General features: G+C 39.4%; 1 protein-coding gene across 1 annotated transcript in view; it reads left to right on the top strand.

Annotated features, from left to right (window-relative positions):
• Positions 1 to 21,950, top strand: part of FBN2 (fibrillin 2) — a 352,899-nt gene that overhangs the window by 243,781 nt on the left and 87,168 nt on the right. Inside the window, exons 24-34 of the mRNA XM_006886013.1 lie at positions 1,024 to 1,251; positions 1,693 to 1,818; positions 7,948 to 8,076; positions 8,863 to 8,988; positions 10,836 to 10,961; positions 11,534 to 11,656; positions 11,796 to 11,921; positions 12,357 to 12,482; positions 15,109 to 15,231; positions 17,640 to 17,762; positions 19,816 to 19,941. Coding sequence (XP_006886075.1) covers positions 1,024 to 1,251; positions 1,693 to 1,818; positions 7,948 to 8,076; positions 8,863 to 8,988; positions 10,836 to 10,961; positions 11,534 to 11,656; positions 11,796 to 11,921; positions 12,357 to 12,482; positions 15,109 to 15,231; positions 17,640 to 17,762; positions 19,816 to 19,941 — 1,482 coding nt within the window. The remainder of the gene's footprint in view (positions 1 to 1,023; positions 1,252 to 1,692; positions 1,819 to 7,947; positions 8,077 to 8,862; positions 8,989 to 10,835; positions 10,962 to 11,533; positions 11,657 to 11,795; positions 11,922 to 12,356; positions 12,483 to 15,108; positions 15,232 to 17,639; positions 17,763 to 19,815; positions 19,942 to 21,950) is intronic.

Here is a 21,950-nt window from a genome sequence, read left to right as displayed (position 1 = left end):
GGTGTATCTGATATATAGATATAAATATAGAGATAGAGACATAGACATAGAGATATACACACACACATCTCTGTGCATGTTAAATATATTTGAGTGTTTTGCACATATATGCATATATATTGATATCTATATCTGTATCTATATGTATCTATATCTATGTACCTATCTATTCATATGTCTATATATATTTCAATATCGATATAGAGATGATAGAGATAAAAGTGTGCTCACATAAAAGCACAGTTAAAGGGACTTTCTAGACACATCCCAACACTACACATAATTCGTTTACCAGGTGAATATGCTTGGAACCATAGTCTCATAGGACAGCCTCTTCTAGTCTGCGACCAGAATTAGACAGTACCCAGCTTTCACTACTGACCATTTTGAGTAGGAACCTGGATAGAATAAAACTAAAATATTTAAAAATTTTTTTAAAATGTGGTCCAGACTTACTGGTACAATGGAGATTAGGAAAATCTCTGAGAGTAACACATTAAAATAATCTGTGAATTTGAAACTGAAGCCATGCCTACAAGTCTCATTTCAGTCAAATACTTGATTGGCTTATAAATTAAACAATACCACCCGTAAGTATAGGGCTCCCTTAAATAATGACCTGTTTGAGAACAAATGGCCAACATTTACAGAAAAATAAAGATGAGGAGACAAGGAGAGAAAGGGAAGCTAGAGCCAAGGAAATGGAGCAGACAGAATGGAAATAATGAGATGCTGATACATTATGACCATTGTAACCCATCTCATGGAACACTTTGTATGAAAGTATTAAGTAGGAAACTAATTTGCTTTGTAATTGCTCAAAGAACAAAAAAATGTGTGGGAAAGAAAAATGCTGAGGAGGAAGCAAGCCCAGCCTCTCCTGGGATGACTGTCGTAATGGGGAAGCATTACTCCTGCCCCTACGATGTCTGCAGGGCCCAGGACCATATAAAGGACTTGGTGGATAATCTGCTGAATGAATGGCTCCCTTCATCTCAAAATCTAACTTCTCTCTTGGTGTAGATATCCGCATGGAGCAGTGTTACTTGAGGTGGGATGAAGATGAATGTGTCCATCCTGTGCCAGGGAAGTTCCGCATGGATGCCTGCTGCTGTGCAGTTGGGGCAGCATGGGGCACCGAGTGTGAGGAATGCCCCAAGCCTGGCACCAAGGAGTATGAGGCCCTGTGCCCTCGCGGGCCTGGCTTTGCCAACAGAGGGGATGTTCTTACTGGGCGGCCGTTTTATAAAGGTAATGGGTAGCATGGCCTCCACATTCTCTGAGAATTGGGTTTTCCTTGTAATCTCACACTTTATATAATGCCTACTTTATGGCCCATGAATCTTAAGATGGAAGTAAAGGTGTTAGGAGAAAATGCTAATCTAGCTCTTCTGATATTCTTTTACTCTACTTCTCCTTCCCTCACAATGGCTGGACTCTGTACAACTGTGGTGGAGTCACATATTCATTCTCTGTCCCCACTGTACTCTTCCAGACAAATTCTCATAAATACAGAGATTAGAACTCCTTCTTTATAACACAGAATTATAGTCACTGATGAAGCTTTTCATATGTTCTTGCAAAATTTGCCCTTTTGTACATATTTTCTGTTGTGGCGGATATTTAATGTAAAGCAGTGGGTCTCCTATTTTGTGTAAACTAGCTCTACATGCTGACTTTGCTTGCTTTTAGATATCAATGAATGCAAAGCATTCCCCGGCATGTGCACCCATGGAAAGTGCAGGAATACCATTGGTAGTTTCAAGTGTCGCTGCAATAGTGGTTTTGCCTTGGACATGGAGGAAAGAAATTGCACAGGTGAGCCTGCACATTTGGTTTTAGATCTGACCCTCTGCTTTTTTCTGCTTTATTTCAAGGCTTTAATAGCTACAACAATTTTGTCACAGAGAACATGTAAATATTTAAAAATCTTTTTTTTCTTACCAAGTTCTCCAAATTATCTTCTTCTGAGAGAGAAGCTAAACAGCATGAAAGTACTATCCTTTTTGGGAAACATTATCATAAAACATTTATTTTCACAAGAAATTAGTATTTTCAAATGTAGTAATTAAATCAGTGTGAATTGTATTAACATAGACTATTTTTAGAAATCTTAGCATTTCCTTATAGGAATTTGATAATGTGTTGTCCTCACCTGTGACAATTTGGCTTCATTCACCCTCCAAATCCAGATTCATACTCATTTATTTATTTTTTTTAAAAAATGTAAACTTTTCTGTTAAATAATGTAGCAAGTTATTCTGGCATTTCATTCTGAAGCTCTGACACACTTTGGACATGTTGCAAGGAGGGACTAGTTTTTGGAGAGGGACATCATGCTTGGGAGGATGGAGGGACAGTGCACGAGAGGAAGACCCTCAGTGAGATGGATTGATTCAGTGACTGGGGTAATGGGGGTAGGTGTGTCAGAGACAGTAAGATTGTCACAGGATAGAGCAGAGTGTAGGGCTGGCATACATAGGGTCGCTATGAGTTGCTAGTGACTCAGTGGCATGTATCAACAATATATCTATAAAATCTGATTTTCACAACTTTAATGTTTTTCTTAATATCTTTGGTATTCCTTTTCTCCCTTCTTCATATCTGTTAACCTTCCTCTGGTGCTCCATTGAAATGCCCCCTTTAACTGTGTTCTAATCTAGGAAATGCTGCTGTGTTCCCCTGGTAGCATCTACCCAGCCTAGCTCATCTATCCCGCAAGTCTTCCAAAGCTGCCCATCTGGTCTCCTGAAGTTTCCCCATCACCTCACCCCCTCACCGTGGTTCTCTCCCCTTCTGGGCTGGTGAGCTTTGCTGGAGTCGGAGCAGCCAGACTGAATTCCAGCTCTCAGCCCTACAAAACAGTCACAGCTGCTTCACAACATTCTTACTCACCTCCTCTCCACCACCTACTGCATTCTTCCCAGCACTGCTTCAAAACCTCTCTCCTGACCAGTGCGCCCACTCACATCCTTCTTTTTGCCTTTCTTCTTTGTTAAAGTTCAAAGCTCTCAAGTATATTTATTTGTCTATGATCTTCTTGCACATCTTCCTTGATGGTAGAATTTCCTTTTCCTCACATTTTCTCTTTTCTTCTCTGATTTCAAAGAATGAGTAGTAATGTCTTCAGTCTTGTAGGTTCTGATGAGTTGGAGCCAACTCCACACAACATAACAACCACAACCACCTCTGCTTTCACGCTCCTTGATCCTGTTTCTTCACACTCCTCTCACTCCATTTTCTACTTGTCACTGCTTCCTCTTCCTAGATATAGGAACAAGGTCAGATTATTTCTTGAGTCCTTCTTTGCCCTCAACTTGTCATCTTGGTTTTCTGTTTTCTCTCTGTGTGTTGTTTTTATGTGACCTCAAGTCAATTACAACTCCTAGCAACCTTGTGAACAACAGATCTGAACTCTGTCCTGTCCTGCACCAATCTCATTAACTCCGACATATTGGAGCCTTCACCTGCCCTGAGCCAACTTCACTGTCTCAAACACCCCTGACTCCATTATCACAGTCACTGTGTCAATCCATTTCATCTAGGGTCTTCCTCTCCTGCACTGTCCCTCTACCCTTCCAAGTATGATGCCCTTCTCCAAGGACTGGTCCCTCCTGGTAACATGCCCAAAGTAAGTGAGGTAGAGTTTCTAAACATTTGCCTCTAAGGAGCCACTTGATTTCAGCCTCTTGAGGACAGACCTGTTGTTCTCTTGGCAGTTCATGGTATGTTCAATACCCTTCTACAGCACCACAACTCAAAGACATCTATTCTTTTTGTCATCCATAATATAACTTCTTTCAGGGTGAAGTTTCACTCTTAATTTTGTCATTTCTCTTTTCTGGAGGAAAAGGTACGTGAAGTGTTTCCTCAAAGTGGCCATGTGAGAGACTTGCAATATTTACTCTAGACGACTACTGCCATAGACTGAACTTCTCAGGAAACACAATCTGAGGCAGAGAGAAAAGTTGTGTGTTGTTAGGTGCCCACAAGTTTGATGTTGACTAATAGAAATCCTATGAACAACAAAACAAACCCTTGCCCAATGCTGTGCCGTACTGAGAGTATCTGCAGTGCTCAAGTCCCTTATTTCAGTCAAGCTGTAGGACATTCTTAGGGAATATCCTTAGGTCTCGGAGCCCTGATAGCATTAGTAGATTAAGCATTGAGTGGTAAATCAAAATATTGGCAGTTGAAGCCCATTTAGCCATGCCTTCAGAGAAAGATGAGGAAGTCTGTTCCCATGAAGGTGTACAGCCTCAGAAATTCTTTGGGGCAATAGTACTCTCTCCTAAAGGCTTGCTGTGAGCTTGAGAAGACAAAACAAGATCTTATAATGGAATTGTCAAAGAGCTGGAGTTAGAGACTGAAAAGGGAAGAACTCCCAGACTTTCTCAAGGTGAATGATAAACAAATTCACGCCTCGAGTTGCAATACTGAGCGATTCTATGAGTACCCTCTTAAATGATCCAGGAAGCCTCAGAATAAGATGGAAGGAATACAACAGAGTCACTATACCAGAAGGAATTTGCTAACTCTGAAAAATTTCAGGAAGTACAATAGAACAAGTGCCGATAGTAATGAAGGAAGAAGTTCAAGTTCTACTGAAGGCAGTGGCAAAAAAGGAGGCCCCAGGAATTAAAGGGATACCAATTGGCATATTTCAACTAACATATCCAGCCCTGCATGTACTCACCATTCCATGCCAGGAAATATGGAGGACAGCTACTTGGCTGAATGACTGTAAGATATCTATATTTGTTCCCATCCTCAAAAAAAGGTGATCCAGAATTATTGAACACTATCATTAATATCTCATGCATGCAAAATCTTGCTGAAGATCATTAAAAAATAGATAAGACAGTGTATTTTGAGAGAGAAAACTACAAAAAGTTTATGCAAGGTTTAGAAAAGGACATGGCATCAGGAATACCAATACTGATGTCAGATCCTGGTTGAAAGCAGAGATGACCAGAAGAATGTCTATTTGTGTTTCATTGACTGGGCAAAGGCATTTTTACTGTGTCAGTCACAACAAACTATGGCTAACATTCAGAATGGAAATCTCAGAACATTTAATTGTGTTCATACAAAACCTGTACCAAACAGAGCAAGAAAACACTGCATGGGTTAAAATTAGGAAGGATGTGTATTGAGGTGCATCCTTTCTCTATACCTGTCCATTCTGTATGCTGACCAAATCATTTGACCAGCTGGATTCTATGTAGAAGAATGTGGCATTAAGATTGAAGAATGACTCTTAACAACCCACATTATAAAAATTACCCAACCTTGCTTGCTTAAACTGAAGAGGACTTGAGATGTTGGCTGCAGAAGATCAAAGACTACAGCCTTCTCAACATGAAGACAAAAATCCTCACCACTGGTCCGTTAAGCAGCATCATAACAGATGGGGGAAAGGTTGAAACTATAAATTATTTCATCTTACTTGGATCCACAATCGACACCCTTAGTACCAGTAGCTAGAAAATCAGAAGATGCGTTGCACTGGGCAAGCCCACTGCCAGGGATGTCAGTTTGAAGACTAAGATGTGCCTGATTCAGACCATGGTCTTTTCAATCACTTCCTGTGCATCTGTGAGTTGGACAATAAATAAGGATGACAAAATAGAATTGATGCCTTTGAGGTATCATGTTGCCAAAGAGTTCTGAATACCCACAGACTGCCAAAAGAACAAAGAAATATGTTTTGGAACAGTGGAGCCAGAGTTCTCCTTGGAGGCAAGGATGATGAAGCTTCATTTTACATACTTTGGACATGTTGCTGATAGAGGCTGTATCTTGGAGAAGGATATTATTCTTGGAAAGGTGGAGGGTCAGCAAAAGAGAAGACCCTCAAACAGATGGATTGACACAGTGGCTGCAGCAATGGGCTCAAGTGTGTCCAAGACGATGAGGATGGCACAGGACAAGACAGCGTTCATATCTGGTATTCATAGGGCCACTACTAGCTGGATTCACTGTGATACCACCTGACAACAAAATGAGTCAGAATCAAATGCACAGCAGCGGGTAGATGGTGTTTTAGGATTAACAGGGGAGGAAAGAAAGCATAGATCAGAAGATGGAGAAGGTGAGGGTTACATAATCCCAGTAATATCTTCAGCTAAGTCCACATGAAGCACCAGACGTAGGACAGCCTTTCCAAGTTGTCCAGAGTTGAGGCCAGGGACAAAGCCTCAGTAAACCCATATGTAAACCCATATGGGCAGTCTTTAGGGCATGTCAGACAAAGGCTGTGTAGGGAGGAGATGTGCTAATGAGAAAATTTAGCCAATCCCTGAAGGTAATTTGTGTCTGCGGACTTCCTGCCAGCAACATTCTCAATAGTTGAGAAATAGGCAACATATTCCATGCTCAGCTCCTGGGTAGTAAATATTACAGAATCAATTGCAGGCAGGAAGCTCCGGTGACATAGTCTGTGGGGAGCTTTACTCCTAACCCTTCCAGCAGCAGTTTAAGCCCTCCAGCAGCTCTGAGGGAGAAGGATGGGTTCTCTTTTCTGGTATGATGTATAGCCTTGGAAAACCCACTGCAGACTAACCTGTGAGTTGGTTCTGACTCGACTGCATTGCAGACTCTTCAGAGTTCTTCCAATCTGTAAATTTTCCACAGTCACATCCTTTACTTTCATAACCAGAACGTGAACCATTATAAACCTGGGCTTATGTTGTATGTCTGTATACCAAACAACTTCCATTGACTTCATGTCATATAATAAATTCCAAAAGGTCCTGGACCTGCATTACAAAATTCTGGGTTCTTCCACTACTGACCTCATCTCATGTTTGGCATCTGACCAGGTCCTTTAAAATTCTAAGAGATTAAATCACTGTTGACAGTCCTGTAGTGTTTGGTTATGATGGAAAAGTGAGCAGAAATCTTTTCTCATCCTTTATCGCATCAAAGTTTAATCAGTGCTCTGGGCATTTGGCATCCTACTTCTTCTTAGACCAGTGTTCAACCTTTATATTCCAACCACTATAACAAGTTACTACTTGAAGAAATGCCTTGGGGAGCACTGGTAGCTTAGTGGTAAGGAATTGTACTGCCATTGCAAACGTGTGTGGTTTGAATCCACCGTGGACAATCTCCCATCATGAGATTTAGTGCCTTGAAAATTCACTGGAGGGTCAGCTAAGTGTTGCTTCCAGCTCAAGGGTACACAGCAACAACAGAAATGCATTCATTTTCCTTTGCCTATGCCCTTTATCTCTTGCTCCTCTGTTTATTGCGTTTTTAAAGTTAAAGTTGTTCTATATAGTCAAGCCTTTAGTTCAAAACCCACTTCCTTTCAAATACTTAGTCCTATCACCAAATAGTATGTATCTGAATGTGGCACATGGAGAACCTGATCATTGTGCCATGCCCCTGCGCATATACGTGCATTCCCTGGATTAAGGCTAATGTACCGTGTTCGCCTCTGAGCCAGCCTGCCTGACACTGACTTAAACTGTGGCCACATCTTCTTGTGCTCACACCAGGGATGGGTGTGGGCTAGTGGAGCAGATTCAGAAAGTCGGCCTGGCCTCCTTGCAACTCATGGTGCTTCATTCCATGTGCTCACTGCTTCATTTATCACCTACCTCATTCGGCCAGCACTTCAGTTCTTCCCCCCATTATCACTAGCTACAAAGAAAAAAATGAATGTGCAGTTCCGAAATTCTTAAAAGCAAAAAGCTACTACCTGACTGTTGGCTGTGACAGTTTTGACAGTTGGAAAAAGGAATGCTTGTAAGGTGCTGTGTCCTCTGGGTCCAGTTCCCTTTAAAACATACCTTAGTTCCCTCTACCACTCATTTCTCTAGTATTTCAAATGTGCTCACCTTCACCTGAAAGCAGACTCCCTTTACCTCGCTGGTAATTGCCTTTTTCAACTCCCTCTGTTGTTTTGTTTTGTTTGGATTTGTAAACCATGTGAATTAGACATCGACGAGTGCAGGATTTCCCCTGACCTCTGTGGAAGTGGAATCTGTGTCAATACACCAGGCAGCTTTGAGTGCGAGTGCTTCGAAGGCTACGAGAGCGGCTTCATGATGATGAAAAACTGCATGGGTAAGCGCTGAGCTCTGCCTTGTCTGCTCTTCAGACCTGACAAGCACAGGCTCATTTTATCAACCCTTTGCTTGTCTTCAGAGCTGTTAACAACATGCTTGGCCCAGAGCTGTGGCAAAAGGGAGAGCAGATTAAAATGTCAGACAGGAAATCTATTCCTGGACAGCTCTCTGGGAGCCCTGGCCTCTTGGTGCCTTCATAACAGTGAGATAATGAGACTGGATTCTGTTAATTCATAGACTCCAAGATGAAAACTCACACTAATTACTCAGGAGAGAGCCAGCTAAAATGAGGTGGCCTCAAAATAGAACTGTAAGTCATACTATTTAACTGTGTCCTTTATTTGTGAATCATCATGAACACTTTGGTTATCAGGGACCATTTAGCCCACTGTTTGTTTTCAGTGAAGTAAAGGACTTGCCTTGACTAATTAAGCAGGCGCCTCTACTAATTAGCCTCCTCCTTGAGATCTTTTTTCACTTGACGTAGAGAAGTAAACACTAGAATAACTGACAGCAAGATCAGGTGCCTTGGAGGTAAAGGTAGTAAAAGCAAATATTCTTTCTTTTTGCTTCTTGTGAGTCTTCTTATTCTTATAAATAAATTTCTTGATCATTTGCTGCCCCGAAGAGGAGAGCCATTGCCATTTATTGACTGAAAGTGGGGAGGGCGTTATCTCATCTCCTAGTGGACACGCTCCTCAGATAACATTGCTTCCGTGCTGTATGCGTTAACTTTCTTCGCCCCTCAGAGTTCTTTAATGGATCTCACGTTTTTACCTTTCAGACATTGACGAATGTGAACGTAACCCTCTCCTTTGTAGGGGTGGCACCTGTGTGAACACTGAGGGCAGCTTCCAGTGTGACTGCCCACTGGGACACGAGCTGTCACCGTCACGTGAGGACTGTGTGGGTGAGTTTGTGTCCTCAGCACGTAAACCTTTTTTAAGCACCATTAGTAAAGACTGCATGTGGATTTTAATGAACTCATTGTCTGAGACACATGCAATCTTGGGGGTTAAAAAATGGATATTCAGATTCCATGCATTTGGAATGAGGCTCTATCTTTAGCAAGTTGACCCATTTAGTATATACTCAAATGAGCCTGCATTGTAGTAATATTATTTTCATGACAAGCGCACGAGAATGGTCCCTCTCTTTGGGGGGCCTGTGTAAGTCTGTGTAGTCCCACATCCTCAGGTGGATGGTGTGAGAAAGCTGTACCCATTCAGAACGGCTGCAGCCCAATTACTAACCTGTACTCTCCTATTCCCATGGGGTGTCAGCTCTGCGGCCCCATCTGTAGTCATGCTGTCTGCTTGCTCATGTGCAAGTGCCTCTGCCACTCCCAATCCCTATGTTTCATAGGCCGCCTTGGTCCCTGAGACCAGCAGGGAGGGAAGAGGAAAACAGAAGATGGATGGCTTGGTCTTTGGACAATTTATGTTACTACTTTTGTAAATATAAGATTTCTTTGTTCTAGCAAAATAGCCTGAGAACTTTGATTTAGCCTAGAAATCGTTTCATCCCAGGCAGTAATTCTTGAAAATGTAAGCAAATAAAGCTGCACACAATAGAAATCAAACAGCCTCTTTAAGAAAATGAACAAACCTTCTCACTACACATGTATCTATTCATATGCCACACACATATATACACACACACACACATTGCTAGGTTACTACATAAGGTAAATCTTTCAAGTCACAAACAAAACAAGTAGTGTAAAAGAATAAACATGTCTTAAAATATTTTATTACATTTTAATGGTCATAGTGGAAAAAGCTTTCTCACACTAATTACAGAATATTTATTCATGGTGGAACATATTGTAACAGAGTAGCTCAAACTTCTGTTTGGAACTTCTGTTTTATGCTGTTACTTTAGTTTGGACATACATTTGATAGAATGTACTTCTCAAACATGCACTACAGAATATATATTTTATATCCAAAAATTTATAAAATCACATGCATAAACTTACATTGCCATGTAGGTAATTTTGAGGATTATTAAATCTGATTTGACTGACACTGTTTTGAAACTTGTATCTAACAGGTATCTTCTACAAGGGAAAAGAGTTACTCCACTATTCTTTCTTGGAATTGCCTTAGTACTATTAGCTTTTATCCTGTAGTTCTTTGCAGGAGATTTTTAAGACAAGTGCCCAATATTTGAAGATTCATTTATTTAAAAATAAGTGATATAATCTGGAGATGACAGATACAGTAAATTGACAAGAGCTCACTTCTCTATTAATCCTTTCATTTTTCATGGAAACAACAGGCTTCCTTCAGTACATTTTAAGGTATTTAAGTAACACACGATCATTAAAATGAAGACCAAGGGAGCATGCTGATGTAAATATACATTGCATTAGTGAGCTTCATACCTAGAGTATTCTCTGTCTGTGCTGCCTGATGTGGTAGTCACTAGCTGCTTATGGTTATTTGATTTAAATTCTGTTAAAATGAAATAAAATCAAACATTCAGTTTCTCAGTTTTACCAGCCTTGGGTTTTGACTGTTCAGTAGTCCACATAGCTATGTATTAGCATACATATGAAATAGTGAACTCCTCCTGGGTAGCATTGTTCTAAATAGAAATAGCATCAGAAATAGAGTTGGCAATATTTTGTCTTCATGCCCCAGGAGGTTATCTTGCATTCCCAGGAGTGTCTGGAGACCACTCTATCCAATTCTTGATAGTTTCAGTGGAGGGGTTATTATACGAAACATTGACTCCATGTATCTTTTGTAGATATCAATGAATGTTCCCTGAGTGACAATCTCTGTAGAAATGGAAAGTGTGTAAACATGATTGGGACCTATCAGTGCTCTTGTAACCCTGGATACCAAGCCACACCTGACCGGCAGGGCTGCACAGGTAAGGCTGGGCCAGGAAGGTCTGTAAGGTGTATGTATCGAATCAGATTAGAGCAGCTTTTAAATCTAAATATAAGTTTGATTTAGGTTCCTAAAATGTAATCTAAAAACAGATCACAATCTCTCTGCCATTTTTAGGAGTCTTTTCTTATGACATAAAATTCCCAAAATCATAGTATTCAGGCTCCTGAGTTCTTCAGTCATAAGATAACTGGGATTTGGTGTCAAATGAAAGTCCATTTAGTTGAAGTATAAAGAAAAAAGATTAATGATATAGTTGCTGTTGTTGTCATTGCTGTTAAGTGCTGTCGAGTCATAGATGACTCATAGCAACCCTATGAACGAATGACCGGAACACTTGTATAACTTTCATAGTTTCTCAAAGTTCATAGAGTTTCCAGAGGCAAGCTAATGAAATAGTAATAAATTAACATAAATGGAGGGACTAAAGTCACTTAAGATAAAACAAAATTTTAAAGTTTAAGATAAAACAAAGTTTACTGACTTTTTTCTAAGTTTAGTAAACCTTACTAAGTAAGCATATCATCTTTTTTCTTACTGTTCTTTTCACAGATATTGATGAATGTATGATAATGAATGGTGGCTGTGACACCCAGTGCACAAATTCAGAAGGCAGCTATGAGTGTAGCTGCAGTGAAGGTTATGCCCTCATGCCAGATGGAAGGTCATGTGCAGGTGATACACACATACATACTTTGTATACAGAATTTATTTTGTTTTCCAAATCTATCCCCAGATAGTGGGGACAGAAAAAATACTGCACGCTACAAAATGTCAACTTTGTTTTGATGTGTTGCTCATTTTGTGTCATCAGATATTGATGAATGTGAAAACAATCCTGACATCTGCGATGGTGGCCAGTGTACCAACATTCCTGGAGAGTATCGCTGCCTCTGTTATGATGGCTTCATGGCATCCATGGACATGAAAACATGCATTGGTGTGTATCTTAAAAACAGGATCAATCTTCCTAAAAATGCATGCACATACACATATGTATACACATACATAAACATGAAGTTAATAGTGTTTTGTGGTGGTTACTTTTGAAAAATTAAGTAATTGTTTTTATAGTGATAAAATATGAAAAGGTAGGAGTACTTGGGAAAAGAAATCATTAAAGATAGCCAGTATATGATCTACACTATCGTGTCTTGCATAATAGTCAAATTTTGTTTGGGTATTTTAATTTTATTTTATTGTGATTTTAACAAAAGTTTATAGAAAAGTTGGATTTTCATTCATTTATTGTTGCACATTTTCCTCCCTCCGCCTCTAGATTTTCAGTTTTGTGTATATATTTTAGTGTTCCTGCCACTCATTTTAAAATATAGCTTCTAAATTATGAATGAACTAAGATATTAATATTTTCTAGATGTGAATGAATGTGACTTAAACTCAAACATCTGCATGTTCGGGGAATGTGAGAACACAAAGGGATCCTTCATCTGCCACTGTCAGCTGGGCTATTCGGTGAAGAAGGGAACCACGGGATGCACAGGTGGGTTGCCAGCTTGTGTCCATTCTGCGTGTTTCTGAGTCCAGCCTTTGACACCGTTTGTTCCTTTCTCTGTTAGAGCAGTCACCCACAATCTGACTGATCACGTGTGATGAGTAACTGACCCCTAGGATGTGTGATGTCTTGTCTCCGCCACCAGTGACTTAGAGAGTGTGTAGAATCTGGCTCCCATGATTGTGCTTTAGGTGCCTTTTTTTTTCAGCAGTGTTCACATGCTAAATGTGGCTGCTGCTCAAGTAAGAGAGACATGTAGTGAAGGACATCAACAGAATTAAGAGTGCAGGGTTTTATTTAATTTTGCTTTTTGCAACTCTTAAATGAATTTTTAGAGTAATTCATTTTAAGAGAAATGTCTATCTGTGTTTCATTGACTATGCAAAGGCATTTGACTGTGTGGATCACAACAAACTATGGCTGACTCTGAAGAATAATAGGAATCCCAGAACACTTGATCATGCTAATGCAAAACCTACACTTGGACCAAGAAGTAGTCATCATAACAGAGCAGGAAACACTGCATGGTTCAAAATTAGGAAGGGTGTACACCAGGGATATGTCCTATCTACATACCTTTTCAACCTGTATGTAGAACAGAGTATCTGGGAGGCTGGGCTCTATAAGGAGAAGTGTGGCATCAGGATTGGCGGAAGATCTATCAACAATCTGTGTTATGCTGATGACACAACCCCTCCTTGCTGAAACTGAGGAGGACCTGAAATGTTTGCTGCAGAGAGTGAAGGACTGCAGCCTTCAATATGGTTTGAAGCTCAACATCAAGAAAGCAAAGATTCTCACCAATGGGCCAATTGGCAGCATCATGATAGATGATGAAGAGACTGAAATTGTTGACAGCTTCCATTTGCTTGGCTCTACAGTCTTGGTACCAGCAGCAAGGAAATTTAAAGGCAAATTGCATTAGGAAACTCTGCTGTCAGAGACCTCTCCAAACTACTGAAGAGCAATGATGTCAGTCCGGAAACTAAGGTGTACCTGATATAGGCCTGGTCTTTTCAGTTATTTGTTATGCATCAGAAATCTGGACAATGACTAGGGATGATAGAAGGAGAATTGATGCCTTTGAGCTTTGGTGCTGGAGAAGAGTATTGAATATACCATGGACTACTAGGAGAACAAACAAGTTCATCCAGGAGAGGGTGAAGCCAGTCTGCTCCTTGGAGTCAAGGATTCTGAAGCTTCATCTGACATACTTTGCAAATGTTGCAAGGCGGGATCAATCCTTAGAGACGTCATGCTTGGGGAGGGTGGAGGGACAGCTCAGGAAAGCAAGACCCTCGGTGAGATGAATTGATTCAGTCACTGGGGTAATGGGGATAGGGGTGTCGGAGAAAATGAGATTGGCAAAGGACAGAGCAGGGTTTAGGGCTGTTGTACATAGGTTTGCTATGAGTCACAGGTGACTTGACAGCACATAACAACAACAGTTCATCTACAGTTCAGTTAGATTCTTTTTCTTCCATTCTTTTGCCAGTGTTTTTTTAAAATATAAACTTTTTATTTTGTACCGGTTTACTTACAAAGTTCGTATACATTGTTTCTCACACCAGATCTTTTCCATTTCCTTAACCCACCTCTTCATCCACCCATCAAATTGTGCGACCCTATGATTACACCTCCCATCCATCCTCACCCCTGTGTACATTCACACAACAGAATACTATGCAGCACGCAGTGACAATGATTTTGTAAATCACTCCCTAACTTGGGAGGGACTGGAAAGCATTATGCTAAATGAAGTAACTCAGTCCCATAAGGACAAATACTGTATAAGACCCTTATTGTAGAAATAGATACCTAGCAAAATGTATATGAGGACCTAAGGGAGGAGGGTGCCCTTATTTTCTTATCTCCTGTCATGATCTTTCCAATTGCTTTTGCCCTCTTTTCTTCCCAGTGCCTCTTTTCACCAGTATTTTACCATACAGGTGGGACTAGGAAATCCCAAGAGTTGTGTTTCATACTGTCCAGTCATCCTTTGGGCTGATTATTTCCTGAGTCTTTGGTTTACTTCATTCTTCTTTGGTCCATCCGCATGGCTGATTGTTCTCAGGAGTGATTTCCTCCCTGTTGTAACTGTTCACTTTCTAGGTCAGTCTATTTTGGGTTTGAAAGTTGGTCCATAGGGATGAGTTCAGTTCCAGGATGCAGAGCTTCCTTTATGAAATGGGATTTCTCTTGAAGCCTGGTGCCCTGCACTTGGAGTTTTTCCAGAGCAAGGGGAAAAACCAGAGGAGTGGGTAGAGGTTGGCAAATGTCCCTGCTGGATGACGCCAGCTGCTGCTTCACACTCCTTTCACAAAGTGGCCAGCACATTTCCTCCAGAGAAAGGCTTGTTCGATCAGTGTCTTTAGCCTCCAGATCTTGATGGAGTCAACAAAATTTATAAATCCACACTATTTCAGATCGTTCCATACATAATGATAATGATCTTAATGGAGTCAACAAAATGTATAAATCAGCACTATTTCAGATGTCTGCATACATAATGATAATATTTCCTCTACATATTTGGAAGTAGGAGTAATCGGTTTATATCTTTGCTTTTTATATTAATCATGTTGGGTTTTGGTTTCTGTATTTCTTTTAAAAGATGTGGATGAATGTGAAATTGGTGCTCACAACTGCGACATGCATGCCTCATGCCTCAATGTCCCAGGAAGCTTCAAATGTAGTTGCCGAGAAGGGTGGATTGGAAATGGTATCAAATGTATTGGTGAGTTTTCCACATAAATATCAGTTGTTCTGACAAAAAAAAAAAAGCTCTTCTTCTGCATAATCGTTATCCCACGTATTTGAGGAATAACATGCTCTTCACTCTCATTTCTGGTAAATGAAAGGCTTGCTTCTTTTGGAAGATAGTTCTTGCTAAAGGGTTTCCTTTAACCTTAGTAAAAATGATGAAATTACAACAATATGCCTTGGCAACTGATTTTTAATATCTTATTGCTCAATAAAAATTATTTTATGTGAATCCAGTAATTCAAACAGCTGTATGACGAAAAATTACTAATAGAACTTTTCCCATTTTTTCAGTAGCATTGCCAGTGAGATTTAAAGCACAGTGAAATAAGTGGAGTGAACACAAAAGTCTTGTACAAAAGCATGACTTTGTAGTCAATGGCCAACAGCCATCTTCCTCCTAGAAAATAGAATTCTTTTCACAGACCAGTGTAAATATGTTAAATTCTAAGAGGTTTTATTTGAAGGAGGGAGAATGGGAAAGTCATTGCCATTCTTCAAGTTTTGTAGCTCCTGCGCCAGGAATTGCATTTTTAAGTCTCCCATAGCTCTGAGGCATGGACCCAGGTAATAATATCCTTGCTATCATTCATGGTCTCACTCGCTGTGCTCAGTGTTTTACATGCCTGAACAATAAAGACTTTTTTACAACTGGCAAGAACTATCCAGGTCAATTGAAAATATAAAGGAAAGCTAGTTGACTTGGTCTTCCCATGGTGACTCATTAAAAGTTTATAGGTATGTAGTAAGGATTAAAGAATAACCTTAAGATCTCCTACCAATGATATAAACTAAGATGAATGTATTTTCCATTACATTCCAATGTTTTATACTTGTCAAATATTTGAGATGACTATAGAAATTAAATATACACACTTTCTAAAATGAATTTGCCAAGTGGCAACCTGTGATGGCTTTATTACTTTCACTAGCTACCTACTTGTCCAGCCATATCCCTATCATTGTTCTCAACACTTTGCAGCCACAACCTCTATTCAGTTGTTTTGCTCTCTCTTGTCCACTGTGTCTCTCTTGTATTGAACTTTTATTTACTCATCTACCTTCTGTATTTTGTTTTTCGTTCCCCTTTCACTCTAGTCAGTAAGAAATTTTAATACTTTCTATTCACTCCAGCTGCACTAGCCATCCCTTTTCCAATCACCATTTCCCTGCCTTGGCTGTGTGCTAGAAATGAGTAATTATCAGGAAAGAGAAGAGTATATTTCTTTTTCTTCCATTTTATTGTTATTGGAATGTAAGTTTACAAAGCAAGTTGGTTTTCCTTTTAGCCAATCATCCGCACTTTGTTTTACACAAAATTTACATCGTATATTTATTTATACATCAATTACAATACCTCTGTCTCTCTCTCTCTGTGTCCCTCTCTCTCTCTCTCTCTGTGTGTGTGTGTGTGTGTGTGTGTGTGTGTGTGTGTGTGTGTGTGTGTGTCTGTGTTTCTGTCTCTCTCCCTTTCTCTTCCAGGTTCTTGAGATTCTTCCCTCTGTGAACCTCATTCAATCCATTCACTGCATCAGAGTGATGCTTAAATTCATAAACCTGATCTCTCACCAACCTCACTTCATCCCTTGTGCTCAAGATAAGATCCAGACTGATTTACAAGGTTCTACAGCATCTGTCCACTGACCACATCCCCAGCTTCGTCTTCTATCACTCTCCATCTCTCTGACCCCCTTTAATTTCTTTAGTCAACACTAAGTTCTTTGTTTCTCAGTGTCTTTTGTGTTCTGTTTCTTCTCTTTAATGAACCAAAAGTTTTACTAATCTCTTTGGTCTGAGCTCAGTTAAGCATGATTCGTTCAGTAGCACCTTCTTTCAACGTGAAGTGCGGTTTAGATCTACTTTTTTTCCCCACTCTGCCATGCAACTTTTATCCATGGTACATGTAACAACATCCAATTCTATATATTTCTGAATTTAACATCTGCCTTTCCACTAGATTAAGCTCATGAGGTCAAGAATCAGATCTTGGTTTCTTCAACTATAAAATTAAGTTGGAAAGTCCATGATTAATTTTCTTCTCTGGAATTCAGAAATATTTTGGAAATTGACCCCTTTTAGTGATAAAATAGGCCTTCAATATGAATTCTAAAGAACTGGATTTAACACTGGATTTCATTTAGCCATTAAATTTTAATTAACTAGATATATCCTAAAAGGATCGAATTCATATTTTGACCCATTTGATTATATGACGACTTTGGAGTTTATGTTCTAGAGAATTAGAACATAATTTTTTTTTTTCTTCAGAAAAGCTGAGACACATTTTATTCAGCTAGTTTACATTTAAGTGAAATTTGTTTTTGCATGTGGATGAATATCCCTTCTCCTTTCTGAGTTGTACTCTGTCCCTTTTGCATACAGATCTGGATGAATGTTCTAATGGGACCCACCAGTGCAGCATAAATGCCCAGTGTGTGAACACCCCAGGCTCCTACAGATGTGCTTGCTCTGACGGGTTCACAGGAGATGGCTTTACCTGTTCAGGTAGGTGAACATCCTGAGGTGTGCTCTGATGCCATGTTCATGAGCATGCAGTGTATGCTTTTCTTATTTAAAAAAAGCTGTAGTTTACTTCCTTCAGTTTTTAACTGGACTTTCAGGTGAAGGTGTACCTTTCCCTAACTTTGAATACAAAATCATAGATAAGTTTCCAAAACACTGGTGAATGTTTTGAAATAATTGCATTTACTAGTATCATGATTATAATATTTTCATATAATATTAACATAAATGGCCAAAAGCATAGGCTTTGGAACAGACCACCAAGATTCAAATCCTAACTATGCTATTTACTGATCACATAACTTTACAGAAGTTGTTTAACCTGTCTGACCTTAGTTGCTTATTCTAAAACATGTGTAGAAATAAGTATAATAATTGCATGCCTTCTTTTTTCTGTTTTTAATCAGTAAAAGAATAAAGAATAAAAAATGGATAAATTATTCCACATTTTTTTATCTTAAATTTATTATTTTTTGTGTGTATGTACCATTAAATCTGATCTGACTGGTACAGGAGGAAATTGCCCCTTCTTCTCCAGCAGAGGCATCTGGTGGATTTGAACCACGTACCTCTGGGATTGCAGTGCAGCTTCTTGCCAGTAGGCCACCAGAACTCCCAAATTATTCCATATTTTTAAGACATGACATATGACCTACTGTAGTCATTGTTATTTAGTGAATTTTTCAAACTTTTGGTGGCTATTTACATCACATTAAAAGGATTAAATGGACTAGGTAGAAGTAAGGGACTTGGATAGCAGCTAAGATTATTTATCTGTTAGTAAGTGTGTTTTTCTGTCTTACAATCCTTGAGGATAAAATATTCATTATATGCCTGCATATGAGACTGGAACAGTTTGCTATAATGTCTGATGCAGTGCATTTCGTAAGGTATTTCTCAGCTGATTTCAGTATATAATTAAAACCTAATATAAAAAAAGCTTATTTTTTCTAATTATTGACATCAAAAGCTTTCAGCATTTTCAGTTACCTTTTAAAGTAAAAATGCATATTTTGTCTTAAAGAGCTAATTACTTTTAAACCTGGATCAGCAGCAAACCTTGACCATTCATTTTCTTAACACTGAGTGAGCCAGGACCGCACATGTCTTCAGTGTGTGCACATCTGTAAATCAGATGGACCTCTCTCACTTATTTAGTGACTCTGGCATCACATTTGGCTGCTATTGGCCACCGATTCTTCATGTAAACTTCATAGAACTAAACAAACAAACAAGAGCATGTCAGATAACTGAGTACACTAACTGGAAAATATTAGATATTCAGTAAACACTGGTCCCCACCCCCGCATTGCCACCACCACCACATTTTTACTTTTAAAAAGATTAAATAAACTACATTTATCTATGGGTAATATGCATTTCCATAATTAAGGTCATACTATTTAATAAGGGTGTAATGGCTTAAGGTAAATGTCTCTGGCCAGATTGACACTAATTTACATAAATTACTTTTAATGAGAGAATGGGATGTTTATTCTAATGTTGTTGTTGTTGTTGTTATTGTGATGTGCCATCAAGTTGCTTGCAACTCATAGTGACCCTATGTACAATAACCCTGAAACCAGCTCTGTCCTGTGCCAACCTTATTGTCTCTGACACACCTACCCTCATTACCCCAGTCATTGAATCAGTCCATCTCATTGAGGGTCTTCCTCTCATGTGCTGTCCCTCTACCATTCCAGGCATGATGTCCCTCTCCAAAAGAATAATTCTAGTATTTTTTGGACATATTAAAATGAGAGTGTTATAATAATATTAATGCATTCGATTGACATGCAAGGGAGCTAAAACAAAATTGCATGACATTGATATCCTTCCTACTTGAAAGACAGGGTATAGGTTCATTAGCTCCAAATTGTATTCTCTTGTTTAGCTGACTATAATTCTTGTGTCATGTTAATGAACATTAACCCAGGCCACCAGAGTTGATTTAGTTAGAGAGCTAGGAGAAAAAAAAAATTTATCATGGAATTTGGAGCTTTATTAATGGAGATGCTATGTGCTTGCCCTGCAGATATTGACGAGTGTGCAGAGAACATCAATCTCTGTGAAAATGGACAGTGTCTCAATGTCCCAGGTGCCTATCGCTGCGAGTGTGAGATGGGCTTCACCCCTGCCTCAGACAGCAGGTCCTGCCAAGGTGGGTAACCAGGCTTCCAACTCATTTTCAAGTTGGATCAGGTACAGTAAATGAAACCAAAAAAAGGGTTGGAACAGACTCCACCTGGAAGCAGAATACACAGCACATGCTGTACATATAAAAGCCATTCATTTAAACACATATTATTTTGCTGAATGAATAATGATGACGATGGCTTTCATCTGTTACAAAGTTTTCCTGGCCAAGAACCAAGAGTTGGAAGTTTGACACTTTTTTTATGCTATTCCTTTTTCTCCCCCCTTTTTTAAAATCAGTAAATGAATGACATGTGGAAAAACTATTTGGCTTTTTAAGATACTGATATATGACCTACCCCATCATTGCTATATTATGTGTTTATCAAACCTCAGTAGCTATTTGTGGCATTGTCCTTGACAAAGTCAGTTGTCAGTATTTAAAGGGTTGGAAGTGATCTTCTGAGACTCACCTTTAGGTCCTTTTTACCTAACAGCTGTGTCTCTAAGTTCAGATGGTATGAACCATCTCCTAGAAATAGGGCTTGGTGTCTAGTATGATTTTTTTTTTTAGAAATGAAATTGATATTTTCTGTGAAGGTCATCTTTCATAGACTTTTGGGTCAACATTGAGTTCACAGATTTACATGAAAATAAAAAAGTTAAAAATGATTTATGTATATATATATGGAATATATGCTTACATTAGCAAAATTAGGAATTCAGGGGAAAGCATTACTGCCTCCCAAAATATATCAATATCTCAGGGAACTGCTGAGCAAATAATGTAAAATAAAGCCAGATTACAGATTCTCCTCCCAGCAGCGTCTAATCAAAGGAGCAGAAATAGCAAATGTCGGATAACATGTGCATGAATGAACACACGTACTCATATGTGCTTGCAATTCGTCAGTAGCCACCAAACAAAATTAAACCAGGGAAATCAAAATACAGCCTAACTCTGCTTTGCCACCAGAATAACACTGAAGAAAAAGTGTGGCCCCAACCCCCTCCCCCCAGAAAAATAAAAAACCGAGCAAAAAACCCATGGCTTTTTTCCCCCCATTCATTCATTGTTGCACTTTTCTCCCCGCCCACCCCACCGCCACCCCCATTTAGCTCTTCTCTTTGAAAAGTAAAATTCCTTCATTGGTATACAATCCCCCCGCACCCCACCCCCACCCCTACCCTGAGTATGGTCTCCTCTGCAACCTTCATTCCTATAAATATCCACCCATTTGATGAAAAGCAAAACAAGATGAGTAAGGGACTCTAGGAAGATGAACTTAAAAACCACAAGCACCCACACTTCTCCAGCTGACCTCCTAAGTTGTGCAGTGTTGGCTGCATTTTACGTAAGACTGCTGTAGAGTGAACTATGCATCGCCTTCTCTGATCCAGGTTTCTTGTAAGCCCAGAAGCCAATTAGTAGAAAATATGAGTCAATCTGGATATGGAATTATGTGATTTATTACAAACATTAGCTTGACAACAGTTAGTGGAAAACAAACAAGTCTGCCATAGCTAACCATTTTCCCTAAAATAAAATTTCAAGTCAATCCTTTAAATGGAAGACCAAATCTTCCCCCTTGGGATTCTGCTCCACCGGTAGTAGAATAAGCTTTTCTAAAACTTCTCCTCAGGCGCACCCTCAATGCAATGATAGATAATTACTATTGACTTCCTTTGAAGAAGAACAGATTACAGCATCAGAAGAAAAAAACAAACCTGGAATCCTAATACATTAAAAATTAAATAATTAATATAATAATAATCCATTTCCTCACTTTTTCATCTCCAGAGTAATATATCATATGATCATCCGACTCAAAATGCCCCATGCCAGTCCATCTCATCTCACCAATGCCTGGTTTGTCAATATTTATGCGTTCCATTTCCTCCTTAACAATATCCAATTTTCCTACATTCATGGTTCTCACGTTCCATGTCCCAATCACCAGTGTCTGCTTACAACTGTTCCTCTTCCTTTGTATTTCCATGCTTGAAAACTCAACCTCCTTTGCCATCTCTGTT

Source organism: Elephantulus edwardii, unplaced genomic scaffold (assembly GCF_000299155.1).
Source record: "Elephantulus edwardii isolate Elephantulus edwardi_28Jun2011 unplaced genomic scaffold, EleEdw1.0 scaffold00046, whole genome shotgun sequence".
NCBI lineage: Eukaryota > Metazoa > Chordata > Mammalia > Macroscelidea > Macroscelididae > Elephantulus > Elephantulus edwardii.
This window is presented reverse-complemented; position numbering and strand designations above follow the sequence as displayed.